This window comes from Octodon degus, unplaced genomic scaffold (genome assembly GCF_000260255.1).
Source record: "Octodon degus isolate 3935 unplaced genomic scaffold, OctDeg1.0 scaffold00028, whole genome shotgun sequence".
Lineage (NCBI taxonomy): Eukaryota > Metazoa > Chordata > Mammalia > Rodentia > Octodontidae > Octodon > Octodon degus.
The window spans coordinates 20,746,376-20,768,795 of NW_004524604.1; the positions used below are offsets into that span (position 1 = coordinate 20,746,376).

Consider the following 22,420-nt stretch of genomic DNA (forward strand, 5'->3'; position numbering starts at 1 on the left):
GAGAGAGAGAGAGAGAGAGAGAGAGAGAGAGAGATGAACCCAGAGCCTTTCCACTGAACTACATCCGCAGCCCTTTTTTACTTTTTGAGATAGGGTTTCATTATGCAGTTCAGGCTGGTTTTCAACTCACTTTGTAGCCCAGGCTGGCCTCAAAATTGCAGTGATCCTCCTGCCTCAGTCTCCCAAAGGCTGGGATTACAGTCATGTGCCATCACACCTGGCCCAGATTTTTAATCAAGTTAGTGGAATATTGGGCTCAGAACTAGATGAAAGCAATATAAGCAAAAAATAAACTCAGTTCACTTATGATCATAAATACAGTCATTTAAAATAAAATATGAATTAGCTTAAATAGTTATTAATGAAAGAGTATTAAAAATAACACATGACAATCACATAGGATTTATTTTATGAAGTTTAGCATCAGAAAATTAGTCACTGTGGGCCAGGGATGCAGTTCAGTGATAGAATTACGCTTAGCATGCATGAAGCCCTGGGTTTAATCTCTAGTACTGTCTCTCAGTTATTGTAATTGACTTCATTAATAATGGTCTAAAGGAGAAAAATCATATGATTATCTCAAATGATGCAAAAAGTTAATAAGGTTCATTATTTATGGAAGACTTTTCAGAAATTTAGAAATAGAAGGGAATTTCCTTAATATAATAAATATTATATAAAAATCCCTAAAAAATAACTCAGGAGAGAAACTTAAATATCAGGAACATGACCAGAATATATACTATCATTGTTACCATTTTATGTATGACTGAAGGCTCTGCCAAAAACAATTAGGGAAAATATCTAAGCTCAAAGATTGTATGGAAAGAAATAAAACAAGAGAAGGATTATATAAATGGAAAATAAATCAGAATCAACAGATAGACTCTCAGAATGAGAGTATTTTTCTGTCCCATGTAGTATTTTTAATTATTAATGCTTACCTTATGAAAAAATAAAACAAAATTTCATAACAAAATGAGAGAGTAAGAATAGTTACTACATTGTGTATCATTTTCCAAATAGAATCAAGACAAATCTACAAACAGCAATAGTCTTTATTTTAAACAAATAAACCATTTAAAAATTTAATAAAATGCAAAAAAACAGTCTTAAAATCTACAATGTGCAAATTATTTTTATTGGATATTTATGAGGTATGCAGCATGATGATTTGATGCACATTTTATAGTGAAATAAGATTAGCATATCATTACCCTATCTAATCAGTGTGTGTGTGTGTGTGTGTGTGTGTGTGTGTGTGTGTGTTAAGAGCAGTAACAGAACTGGCAAATTTTTTAGTATGCCATACTCTACTGTATAGTAGGTCTCTAAAGTATAATACTTTAAGAAAGGCGTAGTATCTCTATAGAGGAAATTTAAAACCCTGGTAAAGAATATACAAAAAAGTTTCAATAAATGTTCAGACATATTATATATAAACTTATCAGTTATTTTCTAATTAAAACTCTATGTCTTTCTCAAATTCTATTTGTATTTTAAGGAAGATTAAATTTATTTACTCAAAAAGTTATATAGAGCAATATACCTGCATGATTATCTAAATAGAACTTAAAATAGAAAGAGGTCTAATGGAGATACTTCCCTTAGCAGTTTATCAAGACAAAACACAAAGCTGAGATTGAAACAGCAAAACTAATATAGTATCGACAAAGGAACAGATCAGTATAACAACATACCAACATACCAACATGCCAGCAAGCCAATATGCCAGCATCCCAACATAGACCAGTGCATAACAGCGATTTCGAAGACATACCCATCAATACACAGGAGCTTAGTAAAAGATCAAAGTGGCATCCTTGTATACTAGTAGGGAAAATATCTTGCTTGGTAGATGGCACTGGGAAAACTGGCTCATTAGATGGAAAAATAGGAGCATCTCTATATAACATTCGAAGGTAGAGTCTGCATGGGCTAAAGAGCTAAATGTAAGAGGTGAAACTAAATTTTTATAAAAGAATAGATAAAAGATTATCTTTTCAGTCTAAACTGAACAAAGAAATTTTAAAATAAAGCTGTAGATATAAAGCTTTAGAAAGTCAAAACAAGGAAAAATAATTGATGACTTTGGTTGTATCAAAAATGATCTGTTACTTTATGAAGTACTGTACACTATGAACAGAGATAATAGACAAATGTCAGAAAGGAGGAAGTTATTAGAAATGTCTAAAATGATTGTTTAGAATATATAAGGACACTAAAAACAAAGAAAGAAAAATGCAATAGAAAAACACACAAAGGATGCTAATAGGGTATTTATAGGATGAGAAATTCTGGAAGCTTACAAGTGTATGAAATGAAATTTACAGCAGTAAGAATATATCAGTTTATAACCATAGAAAGGTAGATTTTATTAAACTTGTGTGAATCTTAGCATATAAGGACCATCCCTTATTCCTTAGGAAAGTATTCATAGATGAGCCCAAACTAAGTACATACTTTCTCTAAGACTTTTCACTCATGGTGTATATCTGGTATGGGCTGAATTGTGTCCCATCAAAGTTTATATGTTGCAATCCCAAGCCCCAATAGCTCAGTCTGCAATTCTATTAGGAGATAGAGTTTTAAAAGGTGATAAAATATGGCCATTAGGGTGAGCTCTAATCATACCAGACTGGAAGAAGAGGAGGAAATTCCCATGATGAGACTCCAGGGTTGTGCAAGTGTGAGGCACATAGCTATCAGTAAGCCAAGGAGTGACAACTCCCTGCTGACATCATGGTCTTGGACTTACCAACCTCCACAGCTGTGAGAAGATGAATTTTTGCTGTTTTTGTGACCCACTCTGCAGCATTTTGTTATGGCATCCCTAGCAAGCTCCACCACAGCCCAGTGGAAGCTTCACATCCCCTTCTAGCCCACAAGGTTCAGGCACAAGGCTACTCACAATAGCATTAGTGTGTGTCTGGGGGGTTCCCTGGGTACCCATTAATGGACAGAATGTCCACAATGACATTAATAGATTACAAAAACCACATTATTTAGTGAAAAAATGGGCCAGGAGACAAGTAAAATATGTAAAGCAACAGTATTTGTGTAAATGAATAACATTAAAATGTTCTTACACATCATGTAAGAACACAATGAAACAAAATGAGAACCATGAAATACATTAGAATGAACATCACAAAAAGGCATATGTAAACAAGAAAATGGCCTTACATAGATTGTTGTTGATAGTGGGCCATAAACTGAGAGGGTTTAATCATTAATTAAACCCTTCTAAGTTTAAAACTCTAGGTCCAGTTTGTCCCTAAATGATATTTGTTCCAGTGTTCAAGACTATTTGTAGGCTGGGTGGAGAGGCACCAGCGGAGCTCTAATTTCATGAAGGGTAGCAGCTTTTCAAAACCTTAAGGACATAGAGAATACAAAAAAATTGTGTTTCATTTCAGGACTTGGAGCCATGGCCAGTATGGGGGTGTTCATAAGACTAGTTCTTCTGAGTGTGGGACAGTAGTGGTCACTCAGGTTGTCCCCTAGCTTCAGCCCCTGAAGATATGTGGCTCAGCCTGAGGAGAGGGTCTGCAGTGGAGAGAGGAAGGGCAGAGGGGGAGTGTGTGACAGTCATTGATGATTTCTGTTACGTTATGAACCCTGCTGTGTGGCTGGGCCTCAGAAGGGGTGAAGGCTGGGAAGGAAGGCAGCAGCACTGTGGAGACCTAGGGTGGCTGCACTAGGCCTAATTACATAGATACAGAGGGGCTGGCAGATGGAGCAGGGTTTTAAAAGGCTGAATAGGACAGAGACTTCTGCATTTTCTGCAGAGCTACAGAGAAAGTCAGAAAAGTACCAATTTGTGCCTAATGTTGAGTCCGAATTTTTGCCTACAAAAAAATCTGGTGTAATCTAAGAACATCCAGTTTGCAGGTTATGGTGAGTGAATAATGTCGATATCCTAATCCCAGAATCTTCGAATACGTTATGTCACGTGGCAAGAGGCCATGAAGGTTTCCACTCAGTTGGTTGAGATAAGGAGACATCCCAAGTCATGAACCTGCAAGGTGGAAGGTGCAGGCAGAAGGGCAGCAGAAAGATGGTAGTGCCAGAGGGATTCAGCCCAGTGTTGCTGGCTTCAAGGGCTAGAAGGAGGGGCCATGAGGCCAAGAGAAGAGTGGCTTTCAGAACCTGGAAAATGTCAGGCAATGGATTCTCCCTTGCTCTTCAGAAGAGACACAGCATTGCTGATCCTGTGATTTTACCCAGTGAGACCCTTTTGTACGTCTGAGCACCTAAACTGTGTCCAAGGCAATATATAATTTGTGCTGCTTAAAGCCACTAATTTGTTACAGATGAAAAGGAAAACCAACACTCAGATTTTTCATGAGAAGACTTCGTGGAAGTTGGCTGAAATGTAGAGTGCGAGGGAGAGAGAGTGTCAAAGCAAGGAGACTATAATGGGGAAGAGGAATGGTCGCCCCAAGGTGTGCTGAGCATCAGAGGAAGGCCAGGATCAGAACAGAGTGTGTGGTCACCCAGGCGCACACCTTTCCTAGGCACATGTCTCTATCCCTCTGAATTAGCAATTGGGCTCTTGGCTTCTGGAGGCTCCCATCTGGGCACTGTGAGCAAAAAGGGAAGAAGATCAGCCTGACGCCCGTCCTCACGGAGCTGGCACCAGCCTTGTGGGGGTTTGGAGCGGGTACCTGAGCCAAGACGATGCAGTGACTTTCCAAATGCATGAATGCATGATATTCTCTTGGAAAGAAAGACAGAAAAGAAGGAAAGAGAAAGAAAGAAAGAGAAAGAAAGAAGGAAAGAAAGAAAAAATCCCAAACATTGGTTCTCCCTACTACTGGCTTTCACATCTTTCTCCTAGGGAGGTACTGTGACGCTTAGCTGAGCCCACGTTGCTCCAGACCTGGATGCATCTGAGGATGATGCCGAAGGCAAAGAGTTCTGGCATGGATTCACATCTGAATTTCAACAGGACCCCTCCTTCATGTGCCATGAGGCCACTTTCCCCCATGGAGTATGTTTCCTCTTCTGTAAGATCTAGGCAACAGCCCCTTCCCTTCTGGGTGGCTGGAGTGACTGGTGATAATGGACAGACAGCATCCAGCACCAGCTGAGTTTCCACGGGGCCTTTCAAAAGCCTTCATTTTCTTGATACATGTTCTCTATTCCAGAGAAAACCTCTTAAAATCAACAAGTCTTAGACTCACGCAAATCAAATATAAAAGGTGCTATTTCACTTCTTTTACAAAAGTACATATGATGGAAATGTTGCATTTAGGATAAAAAATGATTTTGCTGCTTTACTGCAGCATTTAAATGAAACCTTTCAGGGATACCAGTCTAGCATGGATGCCAAAGGAAAAATTCTTGATTTTGTAGGAAGGAGCTAAAGTCATTACTTTTATGAAGCTTCGTAAATGTCATTCAAACACACCATGTTATTTTCATTTGCGATTGAAGCCTTTTCCTTATGCAAATGATGACAAATGGCAAGGAAATCAGTGTTTTCTCTGGAATGCTAATAAAATCACAGGAATGGCAGAAGAATTACTTCTGAAGGAAAAGTCTATATTGTGACTCCTCGAGTCTGTTTAACGAAGCTTCCAGAAAGTGTCATTAATTAGGACTCTGCTCATTTAGATATTCTGTTAAAAGCAAAGGGCCTGGAATGCATTTCCTTCTCTTACAGGGAGGGCAAATTAATCACATAAACACAATTTTAGAAAATGGTATTTCTTGACTTATGACTTTAAACATTTAGCTTTCAGGCAGCTTGTGGTACTTTGTCATTATTAATTTTTTCACTCTTTAATTTAGTCATCCACTCATCTATTCATTTGATTGGCCCGATGTTCAGTCCTATCTTCATTCAATCATTCTAAACCTGCTACGACACACTGCTAGGGTAGGCACTGAGAGACAAAGATGGGCTGTGAAGTTTGTTCTCAAGGAGTCTACAGAGTGAGATGGGGCAGCAAAGCAGCCTGGGAGGCCCAGCAGGCTGAGACGCACAGTGATGATGCAATCCTGTCTCTCCGCCCATCCCTGCTCATCCAGAAATGACAGAGGGTGCATTTCACAAAATTAGGAACAGCACTGGATGTTCTTCATGGGCAAAATATGTTGGAGAGATCCCAAAACACCAAGAAAGAAGATGGAATTTGGTAAAAGGAAAAACCCAAAATTAGAAGGACATACTGCAAAATGTGTTAAGGGCTGATCAACAGAATGGCAGCTGGCCATCAGGACAGGTGGCCAAACAAGCCTTCCATCTCCCTTCTCACTCAAGGTAGGTCTGACCTCTGTGGGAGGGCAAGGTTTGCTGTGGGGGCCCCAGGAGCTGGCCATCAGCTTGGATTAGCCCCACCTTACAGACTGGCTAGCCAGTGCTTAATCCCACCCTTCCTACCTCACCTTCTGTTTCTCAGATTCTTAATCTCAAGCATCTTACAAGGGAAACAAACAAAATGTGCCTAGTAGTCAGATGTTGTTTGAATTAGAGTTAAGGTTACGCATGTAGGCTACAGGCTGATTTTAGAGGAGCAGGGACTAAATAAACTGGTCAAAAGTGGTACACATTCAGAGAAATGCAGAGAAGGGAAGGACACAGAGAGAGAGAGAGAGAGAAAAAGAGAGAAAGAAAGAAAGAAAGAAAGAGAAAGAAAGAGAAGGATGGGGAGGGAGAAGCAGAAACTTCTAGCTTTCCAGTTCCTTTGGGTAATAGATGAGAGGTATGTCCTTACAGGGGTCTCATGAGACCTCTCTACCTCTCTTCCTCTTCTTCCCCTCTCTCTCTCCCTCTTCTTCTCCCTCTCCCCTTTCTCTCAAAAGCTGAAATGAATGGACTTGTCCTTTTGGCTTCTAAAGAATCCCTGATTGACACATAATCTACTCTGATTCCTAAGAACACCATCATAGTTACGCAGTAAGATAGATCTGGGTAGTCTTTAATATTTTCCTTTTCTATCTCCTTTTAATATCAGTAAAACTATATTCACAAGAGTGTGTTCCCTGGGGGTATAAAGAAGAATCAGCCTTGCATCACAATAGTTAAACTATTTTCTTTTTTGGAGCCCACCTGACATGTTCAGTGGCTATTCCTTAACTTTCAGATTAAAAAATATTTTAGTATAAAAAGATCTTAAATAAATAATAGGTAGTATATATTTATACTAAAAGTCTTATTTGTTTTTTATGAAAAATTCCAACTTAACTGGCTATCCTATTTTTACTTGCTAAACTTGCACTGTCTTTGCCTTGGGAGAGGATCCCTTTTTTACTTTGTCTCACATTACAATTATTTCTCAGTTTCTCCTACAAAATTATTTGTTTACTAGACCCCGAGAACCTTGGAAACAGGGATTATGCTTTATTTTCCTCTCAGTCTCTGCATACTAATACATCCTAACAATGCCTAGAACAAATATTTTTTTGAATAAGGCACAATTTAGCAAGCCCCAGGCCTTATTTGCAAAGCCTAGTGGAGGGCAGCAGCCTCTGCTTGGTCCTGCAATAGCAGATTTTCTGGATGGAGAGAGACTCGCGGTGGATTCTGTGAGCTCATGATCATCTTAACAGAGTCGCAACCAGAATCTTTTAAGAAAATCTGTTTGAGAACAACATGCACAGTACCTTGCAGATGTCGCTCCACTGCCCAGGACCATTGTCATTGATTGCTCTAACTTTGAACAGGTACTCGGTGTTGGGAGTCAGGTTGTGCAGCTCCAGATTCTGCTGCATGATGTCCCGAATCTGTCCACAGAGCTCCATCTGCACGTTGTTAGGAGGAGTAGTAATGAGTTCATAGAATTCCATCTCATAAGAGTCCACATCTTCTGCCGGGCATGTCCAGTAAACCTGTGGGAGAAATGAGCACGCCAGAGTGGGACCAGGACACACCCCCTCCACCTTTTTTCCTGTGAAGCCTGAGCTGTGACTCTCTGGGGCTCAAGTGGGACAGGCCACATCCGCTGCCACTGCTGAGGCCTTTGTGCATAGCATGTGCAGTAGTCTAGTAAGGCTATGGGAAGAAGCCTGGCATGATGCTTTCGATGGATTTCAGGAACAAAAGAACACTCCCTTGGGTTCTGTTATTCTTGATTAACTTGGAGATGACAATGGTCCTTCCAACATTACTAGCAAAAGTAGCAAGGATTTACTAAGTACTTGTTAAGCATCAGATTCATGTCAGTCACTACTATCCCTAGTGCATGTGATCTTTACAAACTGGAAGGCAGACTGTGCCATCCCTTTCACAGGAGCCTTGGGGACAGTTGGCAAACTCCGGTGGAACCACAGAATACTTGAAGGTGAGAAGACTACCTGTCCAACCTCGATTTGAAGGAAATATCCTAAAAGGTTAAATGACATATCCAATAATGGGAAATATGTGTTCATACCCAAAGCATAAGATATCCACTCCTGGGAAGGGACATTTAATAAGCCTCAATTAGCAGAGGGTATCTGGCACATAACTATTTTATAATACTTGTTTTTTTTTAAAGCCACTATCTAATGATTTTACTAAAATTTTAAGGTTCTCATAACATAAAGGTATTAGGATAAAATTAATTTGTAAGTGTATAAATCTTTGTGTGTGTGTGTTTTAGGGAAGGGTCTACAGGGTATTCAGGGTCTCACTACTAGATTGGACTCATAGTGATCCACCTGTTTTCAGCCTCCTAAGAGCTGGGATTACAGGCGCACACCACCATGCCCAGACTCAATTTGTTGTCTCAGTGGGTCATGGGGGTGGGGCTGGCATGGCAGGCCTAGGTATTGAACCCCCAGCCCCTGCACCTGCTTGCAGATGTAAGTGTATAAATCTTACAAGCAAATTTATAAAACAATAAAATTTGAATTGAATTATTTCTGGCTATCAAAATAAGAATACTCATTGTAACATACTTAGAAAAAACCCAGAAAAGTATAAGGGAAGAAAAGTATAAAAAATATAAGGGAAGGAAATAAACATCAATTCCACAATCTAGCTAATTGATTATGATTTTTTTTTTCAATTTTGGAAAATAAATAAATGTAGAAACAGAATTTGGATTGTGCTACTCTGATTTCTTTTTCCTTTCATTTACTATATTTTATATATTTTACTATATTATTTAAAATTCAATAGTTTACAACTTTAAAATATTACCCCATAAATAATTCAACCCTTCTTTAGTTGAACATTTAGGTTGTTTCTAATTTTATACTCTCATAAGTAAATGTTGCAGTGGACACATTCTTCATCTGAATTTTTAAATGTTTTAAAGGAAAGAATTTCTAGAAATAAAACTGAGTTTAAAAGTTTCTTGGATTTTTACAATGCATATTAATAATTCATAAAACTAACTTTAATAATACAGTAAGACCTCAGTTCACAATCGCTTCTGTTTGCAGAAGAAAGCATTTGGCAAAATTTTGCTTCATTCATTCGTAAACTCTGCATTGGTGACAAACACAACTACAGCCATTTTCCCCAAAATTGTAAAGCAAATTAAGTTGATAAACTGAAGTATCACTTGTATTTTCTGTGCCAAATATCTTAAAGATTTGAGAGATGTCAACGCAGATTTATCTTTGTATTACTGAGTCTATGATTCCTCTGACCTTAGGGAGCAATGATACTTTTGTATCATCTGCCACTCTTTGGCAGTAGGTTAAGTGTCCTTCTTTGATAACTAGTGACTTGTGTAGGTCTCTTTCTTCAGTTCACCCAGAAATAGTTCATAGGTGGCATTGGGTGACTTTCCCCGGGCCCAAGTATAGGACAGATACCACTAGTGCTTTCACGTTAGAACAAGGACCTGCCAACTCCCTACAAAGTCTGGGTTGACATGGAGGTGAGACCCTGCTGCCATCCCTGACTGGATGTCACTTACTCTGTGGGCCTCACCGGTGTAGAATCATTTTGCATCAAGTGCTTAGTCATGGGTATCACTTATGTGAAGGTCAGGTAGACCTCGCTGTGTCTGACAGCATCTGTATGGCTATTCTATAGACTACAAGACCCAGAAAACCATATCTCAGGGGAAGTGAATCTGGCTTTAATTTTGTTGTTGTTGTTGTTTGTTTGTTTCTAGGTAAACCTTTAATAGCAAAATGCAACCAGCAGATAGTAGCATTAGAAGTTTGAGAGAAACAGACTAAACCTCCTAAACAGAATCCGCATTTTAACAAGATCTCTAGGGGCCAGGGAGATGGTTCAGTGGAATAAGTGCTTCCCTGGCAAGCACAAGGGCCTGAGTTCAATCCCTGGTTAAAAAAAAAAAACCAAAAAAAAAAAAAAAAAAAAATTCTCCAGGTATACATTGATGTTTGAGAACTGCTAGCTTAGGTTCCAAAGGTGCTACACATTTTGGGAGTATGAATGATATTTTTAGGTTATGAGGGCTCTGTTACAAGCAGATGGCCCTTAGGCTGTGTTGGAAGCTGGTCCTTCAGGAACTTCAGAAAAATAAGTCATGCTCTCGTGGCATACCTAGTTATATGTGAATCTTTCTGCCTCTTTACATTTTAATGAGGTATCACATAAGCAGTTCAATGTAGGCACAGCTGGACTTGAAAGAGTATTTGTCCATTTTAGATCATGGAGGCCAAGAAGGGAATTATGTGTCTTGAGGCCAGGTGGCAGAAGCTGGCAAGACTATGTGAAACCTCACTCTCTACCTTCCCCCTCAAAAAAAAAGGAGTAAAATTTGGAATTGTGTTGTGGATTATCCTTTCAATTTTTTCAAGTCAGAAAATCTGAATATTTTCTTTGAGAAGGAGAGTAGTTTAAGGGAATCAACAGCTGATAGATAACCAAGCCTGCATTTCTAATTCTATTTTCTAAACTCTCAAGCATTCTTTTAAAAATATTACACTCTTGAAGAAGTCCCTTCAAATATTTTTAGTTTCAGTGTGGTTTCCTTTGGATTAGGGCCAGGAGAGTCAGATGGATTTATGAGGATGACTTAAGTAGATTGATTGGTTTAAGCCAATCTTGAAAGCTCTGAATGAGCTGACCACAAAGTGTCCAAAGGAGCATACTTAAATGACCAGATCCTAGAGGACACGGAAATATGGGCAACGTTTCATGACTACTCTCTTCCCTTCTCTGACCTGTTCCTGTTCCTTCCTTACCTTGGCAGCTCTTGGATACACTAAGGTCTGGTAGATAACGATTGGGCCTGGGGTCTTCACAGAGGCCTCATTGAATGGGTACCAGTTGTGGAAGCTGTTGCTGTCTTGCACAAGCTGGTTTTCTGCTGTAGTGCTCCAGTAAGTGTACAGACCATCTGAGGGCTTGGCAGGGGCAGCAGACTGGGCTCTCCCATAGGCCTCCAGGCCCATCTTGGCCTTCTCTCCAGTGGTGTTGAAAGACAACAAGGAGGAGCTTCGTTGGTATAGTTGCTGGTTGCCGAAGCTATGGGTGCTAAAGGTGACCTTCCTGGCAATCATCATTTCCGAGTGGTTGGGATAGGGAGAGGGCAGCGAGTCCCCTGAGGAGCACACCTTTCTGGGTCCTGTGGGGAAGAGCTCATGGATGGCACTGGAGAGCTCAGCAAAGTCCAAGGGCATGCAGTGCAAGGAGTGGAGCCGTAGGTGGGGGTCGGGCCTGTAGGTGCTCTGGATGCCATCCTCAATCTGGTCCACTAGGATCTTGGCTGACTGCAGGAAGGCTACTTGGCCAGTCTCCTTCAGGGCTTCCTTCGAGTAGGCGATAAGGCCATCCATTTCACTCACTTTCAGGCTTGTGATCTGCACATATTTTTCAATCTCCTTCTGCCTGGCCACTTCCAGATTCTCTACCTGCTCCATGATGTCTTTCTCTTTCTCATGGAGGATGCTTCGCAGCTTGAGAAATCCATTTCTGATCTCTTTTCGCTTTGTCTCCTTGTCAGCTTTAAAGCTGTTTCTTAAAATGTTGAATTCCATCAGGTCATTATCAATTTCATATCGGACTGCAAAACAACCAAGTTAGTCACTGTTAAAATTTTCATCTCCTCAAATGTCAAAGCAGGAGAAACTGGAGCAAATTATACCAGCCTCCATGAAAGTGAGTGGGGAGGAAGGAAGGCGCCTGTAGGTGGGTGAAAAAGGCCAGCATGGGATTACACACTGCATTTCTTTCACCCCTTCCCTTCCTCTTTCTCTCAAGCTTCCCTTAGGAATAACCCTCTGTGCTTCCCTGGCATACTTCTGCCTAGTAACAGTGACCACTGTGGCCTCAGGTCTGAGCGTAAAAGTTTATGGCCAGTCTTGATATTGGTTTTCACCAAACTTCATTTGTCTGCCAGTTGGGCAGGAGATGAGAAGAAATTACAAGTGATGGGGCCCTACTTTTTCCTAGGAGCAATGTAAGAGCTAAGAAAAAGAAAATTCTGATTGTTTCTGCTAAATGATGCCTTACCCAAGAATTCTTGCCATGAAAAATCCAGCCCTAAATACCACACAGTGTGTCTCATCTGAGTAAGGGAAAATACAAACAAGGAGCTCAGTAGAAGATAGACAGGAGGCAAGGTGATGGAGCTCTTTCAAATGTGAAGGGCGAGACCAAGAGATCAAGAGAGGGATGAGGGGAAGGGGACGGGGAAGAGAAACTATGTAGAATAAAGGTATGCTATGTACAAAAATGTACAAACCTCAAGAAATATAAACAATATGACATAAATATAAGATAAGATTAATAATATCAATAAGAATGAAAATCGGGAAAGGAGAATTGAGGAGGAGGGAGGGAGAGGGGGAAGAGATGTGGTAAGGATTTTTTTTTAAAGGAAGCAAGGTGTATTGTACACATGTGCCACTCACAAGATGACTGTGAAATGCATGCAAAGGGGGAGAGAAGAGTCCAGCCCAGAAAAGAGTGAGAAATCAGAGTCCTCATCCTTCAAGAAAGGATCTGTTGGACATATGAGAACCTGTACTGTAACGTCATGTAACTCTAGTGTCCCAAATTTTCTGATCAAGATTATGGGGCCAAAGAGGAAAGTGATCAGTGATGTAGAGTGTGCCTGAGGAGAGTCACATGGAGAGAAAACATTCTCTCAGGCTTTCACAGAGAGCACATTGGCCAAGCAATGGCCGTAACTCATCCACATGGCTGACACTGACAAAGGTTCTACAATCTGAGGTACAGGATCTTAGGATAAATCCTGAGGGGATTTCACTGACCTTATCAGACCAAAAAGCTACAACTCTTGTTGCATAGGTCCTGCTTTACCTTGGTCTTAACCATCCAGCAGAAAAGTATAAAAATGAAATATAAGAAGTAAAGCCATGCTGTTATGTTGAGCTGTAGGGGACTCAGGTCAACAATTTCTGACATTGCCAATCAAGCGGAAGACCCAATACTATTATGGACTACTGAACTTTTTTAGAATATTTTGTTGAGTTTGCACACCTATAATATTTAAATGATGGAACTTAACAAAAAAAAAAGGGGGATATAGATGAATGTCCATTTTGTATCTGTGTATTCAAGTGGTTAGGATAGATATATAGTTACATTCTCTTAATGAATGGAGCAATCTGTTCTAATGGTGTTTGTAAATAGGATATCATGTCTGCATCTTGTACAGCAATTAACCACTAGGAAGAATGTATGCAATGTGTTAATTATTGAAACTGTCCTACCAATTTGGTTTGAAACTGTCTCATTGCTATTTGTTTCTCAATAAAATTATGGAAAAAAAGAAAAATGAAAAAGAAAAAGAAAGGGTCTGCTGCTTCCCGTGGAGGAGAACCAATTTACCGTGTGTCCTCTCACATGGCATTTGAGATTTAAGTTCAGCCTGCAAAGCCTGGAGCCCTACTGCATGCTGCATGCCATCTGAAGTTCTGGGGACACAGGTGGGAGGAATACGAGCTCTCATGAGCCCATCAGTGCTGCAGCTGCAAGGTGCAGGGCAAGGGTAGCACCTCACACATCTCTGTGAAATTAGCACCTTTACGGACTTTAAGAAGTTCTAGGTATCAGGCAGCAAGTTAAAGGCCTTCCATTTTTGATTGCATATACTGTTTTTAAGATCCTCCTCAGGGAAGGGCAAAGCTGCAGTGAGTTGATAAGCTGTATATTTTACCAAAGTTTATTTGAGAGTGAGGGTGACCCTATGTTGTTGCACCTGGTTCTTAACAGCATCCTTGCTCCCCAGAAAGCTGGTCCCCAATGGATGATGGCTGCAGTAATAAGGAAGTGCATCTGGGTGAAAGAAACTTAGGATCCTGGCACATCATGAGAAGAGGGGACTGCAGTGATGCTGCCTACCTCCACGGCCAGTGAGGTAGTTGTGGAGGTCAGCACATGGGGTTTGTTTTGCAGCGTCTTGGAGGTCAGTGCCAGCAACATCACTTGTTGGCCTTTTCTGTAATTTCTCCATTTCCTTTTCCCACCTTGCCCTTCCCAGTGTGGCAATGTGGGCAGGAGCTTTACAGGAAACGATTAGTTTGTAATTGCAGTTCCACTGTAAAGTTCTCCTTGAGCTCCCCCGTAGGCAGGCATATTGTAACTTATGGCAGCTGAAATTCTGTTATGCAGTGTCCTCTTTGACTATTCAACAGTCACCTGTTGTTAAAAAAATTTGGAGAGGAAGTGACTTGCTTTATTAGAGGTTAGCTAAGTTTATGCATAGCAATGTCCTAAAAGATAGAATAAGAATTTTTCGGACAAGAGAGAAGAAAGAGTCAGTGCCAAGAGAGGAGAAAAAGAAGAGTCTAGAAGCACCCTCACTCCAAAACCTCGCAAGTGGGATGGCTTAGCAAGAGTTGACCTCTGAACAAAATCAACTCAAAGTCTTTTTCATATAATATACTAAAAGTAGATACTATTTATTAAACATCTGTTGTTAAGCAGATCTATATATTATCATATATGTATCTTTCTATATAATAATAAGATACTATTTTGAGGGCTGGGGAGATAGCTCAGTGTGTTAAGCGCCTGCCTGGCATGAGTAAGGCTCTGAGTTCAATCACTGGTACAAACAAACAAACAAACAAACAATCAAAGATATTATTTGCATTTATAGATAAAGGTAGAAACAAAGGTTCAGAGAGGTGAATTGACTACCCAGAGTCACATGGTCAGTACATGGGAGAAAACAGACCCTGTCCTGCGTCTGTTTGTCCAGCATCAAAGCCTAAGTTTTAAAATTTTTCTAGCCATGGCCCACAGCTCTCTGTGAGTGCTGAAATCACTTAAGTCATTTTCTTGACCTCATCTCTGAGATTTTGAATCAGCTGACCTGAGACAGGAATCCAGATGAGACAGTTTTCAGTTAGATTTAGAATCTATTCCAAGGAATCTCCTGAGCATCTTTGCTAAAAAAATTCAGATTCTGATGTGATAAGCTAGATGGGCCAAAGATTCTGTACTTCTAACAAGCTCTTAGGTGAGCCCAACATCTGTGGACCATACTCTGAGTGGCAAGGACCTGCTTTCCTGAACTTTTCTTAATCCAGTTCTCAATCTTTGCTGTACAAAAACTCATAGAGGGAAATTTAAAAAAACAAACAAACAAACCCATGGGTCAGCCTGCATCTCTGCAGTATTGGGACAGAGTCATCCAGGTTGCCAGTATGGCCCCCAAACTGGGTTTTCCAGTGAAGATTTATTTCTCAGTGCATGTCCTCAGATCACCCACTTTTAGATAATTTGGGATGAGTTAAAAAATGAAAATTTTATGACACGTCCTAGAAGTTGAATCAAGTGCTCAAGACCAACTTCAAAGTGTAGTTTAAAATGTTGTTTTCACTCCTTCAGGAATGGAGAGCAGGTTCAGTTCTTTACCGGTATCTGATATCTAATTTACCTACTAGCCCTACTAGCCGAACTGCTGAAAAATCCTGAAATTTGTTCTGGTGTTGTTCCTCAACCTTGAGTAGAAGTTTGCTAACTGACCTTCAGGTGCCCTGGATTCTGAGAAAACCATCCTAGGACTCTCCTATGTTGACACTCAGATTCTGTACAGCTGCAAGGGAACCACAGCAGTTGTAGGTAGTAGCCCATTTCCTATCTGAAACCCAAAAATCTAAGCCCTGGCCTGGGCAGGCAGTGAGTATTATTTTAAGAAGACCTTCTAGGAACCCACAGGTCTAACCATTTCTAAGGTGCAGTGGCTGGTGGCAGCAGCCAGTGTGGACTTGGTGATAGGGACCATGAGGGAGGGGGTGTGTGGCTCCATGTTTCCAGGGTGTGGGGACTGCTCTGGTGGGCGAAGGCAAGGCTGTCATTAACAGATTGTCTAAGACACCTTTTCCATGAACCACGAGTTGCCCAGAGTCACATGGGCACCAGGAGCTCCTCTGGAGGGGAGCCACACACACACACACACACACACACACACACACACACAAGCACCAAGACCTGCTTTGAACTTGGCGATGGCGCTGAAGAGTGCCGCGGCCCTCTCTGAGCAGGCGTCGATGAGGCTGACGGTGTCATGGCCGCTGTGGAAAGCTACCTTGCAGAAGGTGCAGAGCAGCTGGTTGTCGCTGCGGCAGTACTCGCTGATCCGGCTGGATGGGTGCTGGATGCAGATCTTCTCGTCCTGGTCCTCAGGGCTGGTGTCCACGAAGACGTGGTCCTGCATCGAGACATCCGAGTGGAAGGCCTTGAGGCACTCGTTGCACAGGTTGAGGCGGCAGGTGGTGCAGCGCTTGTAGGCGATCCGCCGGTTGCGGCAGACCTGGCAGAGGATGGGCCCCGAGGAGCGGTCGAAGCGCCACTTGAGGTAGCCATGCTCTTGCATGTAGCGCTTAGTGAGGCGCCCACGCAGGTAGTTCTCAGGCAGCCGCATCTTGTGGCTGTAGGGCATGCAGTGCGAGCGGTTGCACACGGGGCAAATGAGGATGAAGAAGTTCTCGGTGACTTCTGCTCGTTTTTGCAGCCGCCGCAGGCACTTCTCACACAGGCTGTGGTTGCAGGGCAGCATAAAGGAGTGCAGGCGCAGCCGGTTACACATGGGACAGCTGAGGTGGTCGACCAGATGGCTGCTCACTGGCACAGCCTTCACATCGTCCACCTGGGTATCACTGCTCCCCACACGCAGGGCAGTCTTGGACCTGCAGGGAGAAGAGAACAGGAGAGCTTGCTCTGTTTCTCAGATGTGCAGGTGGAATGGGGAAGATAGGGGCTCCTGCCTGGGTGCTTGGCCTCTAGGCTGCTTCCTCCATCTTTTAACTGGGTACCTCTCTGCATATTCCTTATGCAACTGGCCCCCATGCCCCAGCAGTTGTTGAGAAGATTAAAATTAATATAATACTCTGAGGACTGAAAGCCTTTCCTGGAAGAGATCTGCAATTTTCCAGCAAGAGTAGAGAGGCAGACTGGCCTGGAACTGTCAGCTGGGCTTTGGGGTTCCTTTGGGTATCAGTGATGTTATGGAACCCACAAAGGCACTATGACTGTGATGGATCCAAACAGAGCAGAACCATTTCATAATACTGGAACTCAGACAAGAACATTCTCCAAATCAGAAAAATGGCCACTTTCCCATGTGAATAGATAGGCATGATGGCTACCAGTTCTTCTTCCCCCCCCCCCAACCATTCCATACTCCATTGCAGACTCTGGCTCACTTACTCTGTTCTTCCCATCTTCAATTATGATAACCAAAGTTTTACTCCCATGTTTCACTTACTGTAAACCAAATCTGATCATACCCTATTGATGCCGTCTTACACATGTACCTCCCACTGGCTCCTGGATAAGTTCCCACATTGAAATGAGCCCATAAACCCAATGCTGCCCAGTGCAAGTGTGTCCTTGGTGGGTTGTGCCTAGAGGGCATCTACATTATTATTATACACAGGAAGGAACACACTATTTCCTAGGGCACCAGCAGGTCAATGCCTGAGCCAAGACTAGAACCTTCTTATATGATCTCACTCCCAGACCAATAGGTAATAAGTGACACCCATCTTTGAGAACAGTTTCTTAACCTCCTTCATCTTAAGTTTCTCATGTTTATACCAAAGCTCACAATACTACTTGCCTCATGAAGTTTTTCATAAAGTCTAAGTGAGCTAATTCATGGTACATGATTAGCTGTGGATAGATTATAAGTATTGAACAAATGTGGCCACAATCATTACTCTGCCTACTACCAGCTGCTTATGTGCATAGCACAGAGAGATTCCACAGTGGAGGAGAGTAGTGGTCAAATCCATGGAAGCCTATACTTTTGTGGGATTGTGTGTGTTAAGATTATTTATCTAGTGGCTGAGACTGATTTCCTATGTTTATTTGGAAGAGTGATGGATGAAGTGAAAAAATTCTTGTAAAATTTAAGTTTATGGCCCAAGAAGTTACAACCAGAGCAAATGTGAGCAGATGCATGACCTGTGGCTACTCTTGTCTCTGTGCATAGCAGTGTTTGTGTACTGGTGTTGACACTAGGCTGTGTTCCCTTCTGCCTTGCCTTTCTGCTTTTCCTATATCTCTGTCTGCTTCCCTGCTCTCTTGGCCAAGGAACTCTCAAGCATACTGCAATGAGTGGCTCTCGGGTGACAGTCTCCCTCCTATAGACACAAGCACCTGGGAGTTTTCTCTTCTAGGACAGTGGTGGCAAACCTATGGCATGCCTGCCACAGTAGACTGTTTGTTCTCACTGAGGGCTCTAAAATGTTCACCATCACCCTCCTAGAATGCAAGATGGTAAGCTCTGTTCTCTGCTTCTTCTCTGCTTCCCAGCCTTCTGCTTGGGCTGGAAGGACCACCTGGAGGTACAGGTCTCCCGCATGTCTGGTAGCTGGACTCCCTTTAGTTTGTCAAAAATGTAGGACTCTCGGAATCATTATATACCATAAAGGGAGACAGTGTGAGAAGTCAGGAAGAGAGGAAGGGAAGGGAAGAAAGGAGAAGTCTTGGAAGAGAAAAAAGGAACATAGGCTTGGCAGATGGAGGCCCAGCAAGCCGTGGTAGAGATGAGGAGGGAAATGAGAAAAAGTATGAGGCTGAGATGATGGGTGAGACTAGAGCAGGGGCAGCTGCTGGGCAGGAGAGACAGGGGCAAACACGAGGCAGGAGCACAGAAAGCAGAGAGGAGGCCAGTTGGAGGTCAGGCCCCAGGATGCTGACCCTCTGACATTTGCACTGCCCCCACCCAGTCAGGTGTGAAATGGGCATCCAGGGGCCTTGTTCTATGCCAAAGCAGTCAGCCAGCCCAGCAGCCTTGTCTTCCCACTGGGCTATCCTGTCAGTTTTAGGCCTGTTCTCCTTGTACTTGTGTTCTCACCTGGTTGGCGAGGTTCCCAGGTTCCTGCCTTGCCTACTCCAGACCATTCTGTGCATTAAAATCACCTGAAGGAGGCAGAATTTTATGATTCTGATGCCCAATTCATACTTTTAAACTAGTAAAACTCACAGTGTTGAAGGGTAGGGACAGGCATCAGAATATTTTAAAGATCCCCAGATGATATCAATGAACAACAAAATGTGGGAGCCATTCCTGCCCAAGACATTGTCCCACAGTCGCAGTGCCTTCCCTTCCCGCTGAAAGAATTGCAGTGACTCCCCAAGGCTGGATCACATAGACTGGGAAGTGCAGAGCAGACCCCTACCTTAAAGTTTCCAAACGAGAGGGCCATGGGTGATGCATAGCAGTTGTTAGACATCTGCTAAGTGCCTGGTCGTGCAGAGACCATATTCATCCTCCAAAGCCAAGCCTTTGCTCACAGAACTGCTTTGCCAGCCTTGAAAGCCTTCAAATATGCCTTCCCTTGTTCTCTCTCCTAATCTTGTCATCTATCTTGCTGAGTTAGGATCTTTCTTCCTCTGAGAAACCTATCAGGACTATACCAGACTCCCCTCATGTATGACATAAAAAGGCTAGTTTGGTAGAGCAGGAAGAGGATATACAGTGCTTGGCAAGGAGGACTACTGCCACAAGGAGTGATCAAGAGCCTGCCTGCTATCATTTCTGGTTGAGAAAGGAGAGAATGCCATTAGGAGTTCAAGGGAGCCGGGGGCACTTACATAAATTGCAAGGGTCAACCATTGGTCAACCAATGAATTCCTATCATTTTGTTTAGTGAAATTCTGTGTCATTTCTAATTTTTCATTACTGTGTTTTATATTCTCTTTTAAAAAATTTAAAAAGTGACTCATAGAAATTCTAACTTTTCCAATAAGTATTTCAGATATTAAAAGTTCATAGTAAGGACAACAATTTATATTGTTCAGAGTGCAAAATGCATATATCAATCCTCATACCTACCCTATGATGGCAGGTATCAATGTCTCTATTTTTTAGTACAACAGATTAAATTTAAGAGCATAAGTTTTGCATAAAAATCCAAACTGGATCCTCCTAGCTGTGTGATCCTGGGCATCTTAACCTTGAAACTCAGCTTTCTCAGGGCTCCAGTGGGTGTAGGGTGAGAGAGCAGGGTCCACATGCAGTACCTGGCAAGTAGCTTACACATGAAGTGGAAGTTGTTACTATCTGGTACAGTTGTAAAGTTGGGGTTCAGAAAAGGTCAGCACTTATTTTCATAGTTAAGGGAGTTGGCTTTGGAACTCAGGGTCTAGATGTATTTTTTTCAACTTTTTTTTTTTTTTTTTTTTTGTACAGGGTCTACAGGGTCTCACTATGTAGATCAGACTCATAGTGATCTGCCTGTGTTTAGCCTCCCAAGAGCACACACCACCATGTGCAGTCTCAGTCACCATCTCAGCACATCCTGAGGTAAGGTCAGCATGACACACTGGGTATCAAACCCTGGCCACTGTGCTCTGCCTAAGCAGGTGCTTTGGTCCATTGAGCTTTCTGGCAGGCCCTTAGACATGGTTTTTGAGAATAGCCTTAATTGCTACAGAATTCTTGGCCTCTCCTTTTCAAATAAAGCAGTGGACTCAGAGAGGCATTGGCCTGTTTTGGGACTCCATAGCTGGCATGAGGTCCCCAGTTTTCCCAAGCCAATGTGGTCCCATCTTGAATACCAGGTACTTACGACATGTGGATGCTCTTGAGGCGGCCCTTGCGGAATATGATGGTGGCATTTCGGCAGCAGCGGCTCTCATAGTAGTGGCACTTGATGTTGCTGCTGGCTGTGCAGCAGCACTTACAGTTGGGATCATTGGCCCAGGAACAGCAGCACCAGTGGCAGTTGGGGTTCTCTGCGCAGGTACAGTGGCAGAACTGACAGTTCCTCTCGTCCTTGTAAGGGCAGGGGAAGCAGGTGCAGTTCCGTTCCGAGGTGAAGATGAACTTGCAGCACAGACAGGAGCACAAGTGAGGACAACATCTCTGCCATGTACAGCATGGGGAGCAGACACACATAGCACTATCCATGGTGTCTGTATGACTACCACCTGGTCCCCAGGGCACCGGGCACCTCCTCTACCAGAGTTCTGCTGTCACTTCTCCAATGGAGGAATCCCTCCTGCTCATGAGGCCTTCAGGTTGGGGTTGCAGGAAGTTGGCTGTTTATGAGGCCTTCACAGTTGTTGTCCCTACTGGCAAGCCCATGGGATGGCTTTTACATACACTTGCCTGAGGGCATTTGCTTATGTCACAATCCCTGTCTCCCTACTATAGCTGACCATGCTGAGTAGGAAGATGGCTCCTGGGAGTGAGTGGTGGCACAGGTAGGTTCATGGTCTATGTCAGTGGCAAACCTCTGGTACACCTGCTGCTGTATGCTGCTTATCAGCATTGGAAATGCTGAAAGTTTCGCCATCGCTCCAGAGCAGAGGTGATCCAGTATGAATCCTTCAGGTTTGGCTGTCACTTGCCACCTTCCAGGTTATGGGATAGATTTTATAAGGCATTTCTTGTTGCTTGGTGCTTTACCTAGAGTTTGGGCAAGTTGAATACAGGCTATGTCTTCATCAACTGAAAGACTGGGATATGATTAATTAGAAAGATTGGCATGGTTTCCCTCTCTGGACTTTTTCTGCACTGTTATAACTCTATTTGATGAACAAAGCACAGTGCTTACAAAGAATAGTGATGTCACACTTAAAGAGATGTTACCATATGGAAAAATAATTAAAGGATCAAATGTCGTGGGCTCACTGAAGTACTTCTTTCTGTAATCATTGATTTTGTCAATCACTGCATAGTTACTGCTGATTTTCATGGAGCTTTGTAACAAGTCACTCAGAGTTAGCTCTTGACTTTTTTGGAGCTTCCTGGAGTTTTTCTGAGGCTCAGGTTCATTTCCTTTCCCTTCCCTCACCCCCACCCCAACCACTAGCCCTTTCATCCAGGCTAGAGCTCTATATAGAATTGGTAACTTTCATTAGCATATACTGAGAACCCCTAGAAAGAAGTCCCTATATGTCTTAGTTACTCTTCTTTCAGTGCTGGGACAAATACCTGACACCCAAATTTGAGGAAGGAAAGGTTTGTTTAGCTCACAGTTACTGGAGGTTTCAGTCCATGCTCAGCTGGCTGCAAGGCAGAGCGGCACATGGCAGAGAACAACCTTTCATGGTGGAGGCAAAGAGCAA

The 22,420-nt window shown here is 42.5% G+C and overlaps 1 protein-coding gene across 2 annotated transcripts in view; it reads right to left on the reverse strand.

Moving 5' to 3' along the window:
• Trim42 (tripartite motif containing 42) overlaps window positions 1–21,453 on the reverse strand; it is a 29,814-nt gene extending 8,361 nt beyond the window's left edge. Inside the window, exons 1-4 of one of the 2 annotated variants that reach the window (XM_004629236.3) lie at window positions 20,917–21,437; window positions 16,328–17,025; window positions 11,104–11,924; window positions 7,615–7,839 (exon numbers count right to left, since the gene is read on the reverse strand). In XM_004629236.3, the coding sequence (XP_004629293.1) occupies window positions 7,615–7,839; window positions 11,104–11,924; window positions 16,328–17,025; window positions 20,917–21,257 (2,085 nt within the window). In that variant the 5' untranslated portion in view covers window positions 21,258–21,437. Of the gene's footprint in view, window positions 1–7,614; window positions 7,840–11,103; window positions 11,925–16,327; window positions 17,026–20,916 lie in introns of both variants that reach the window. The other variant, XM_004629235.1, reaches the window with a different exon arrangement.
• Window positions 21,454–22,420: the final 967 nt, after the last annotated feature.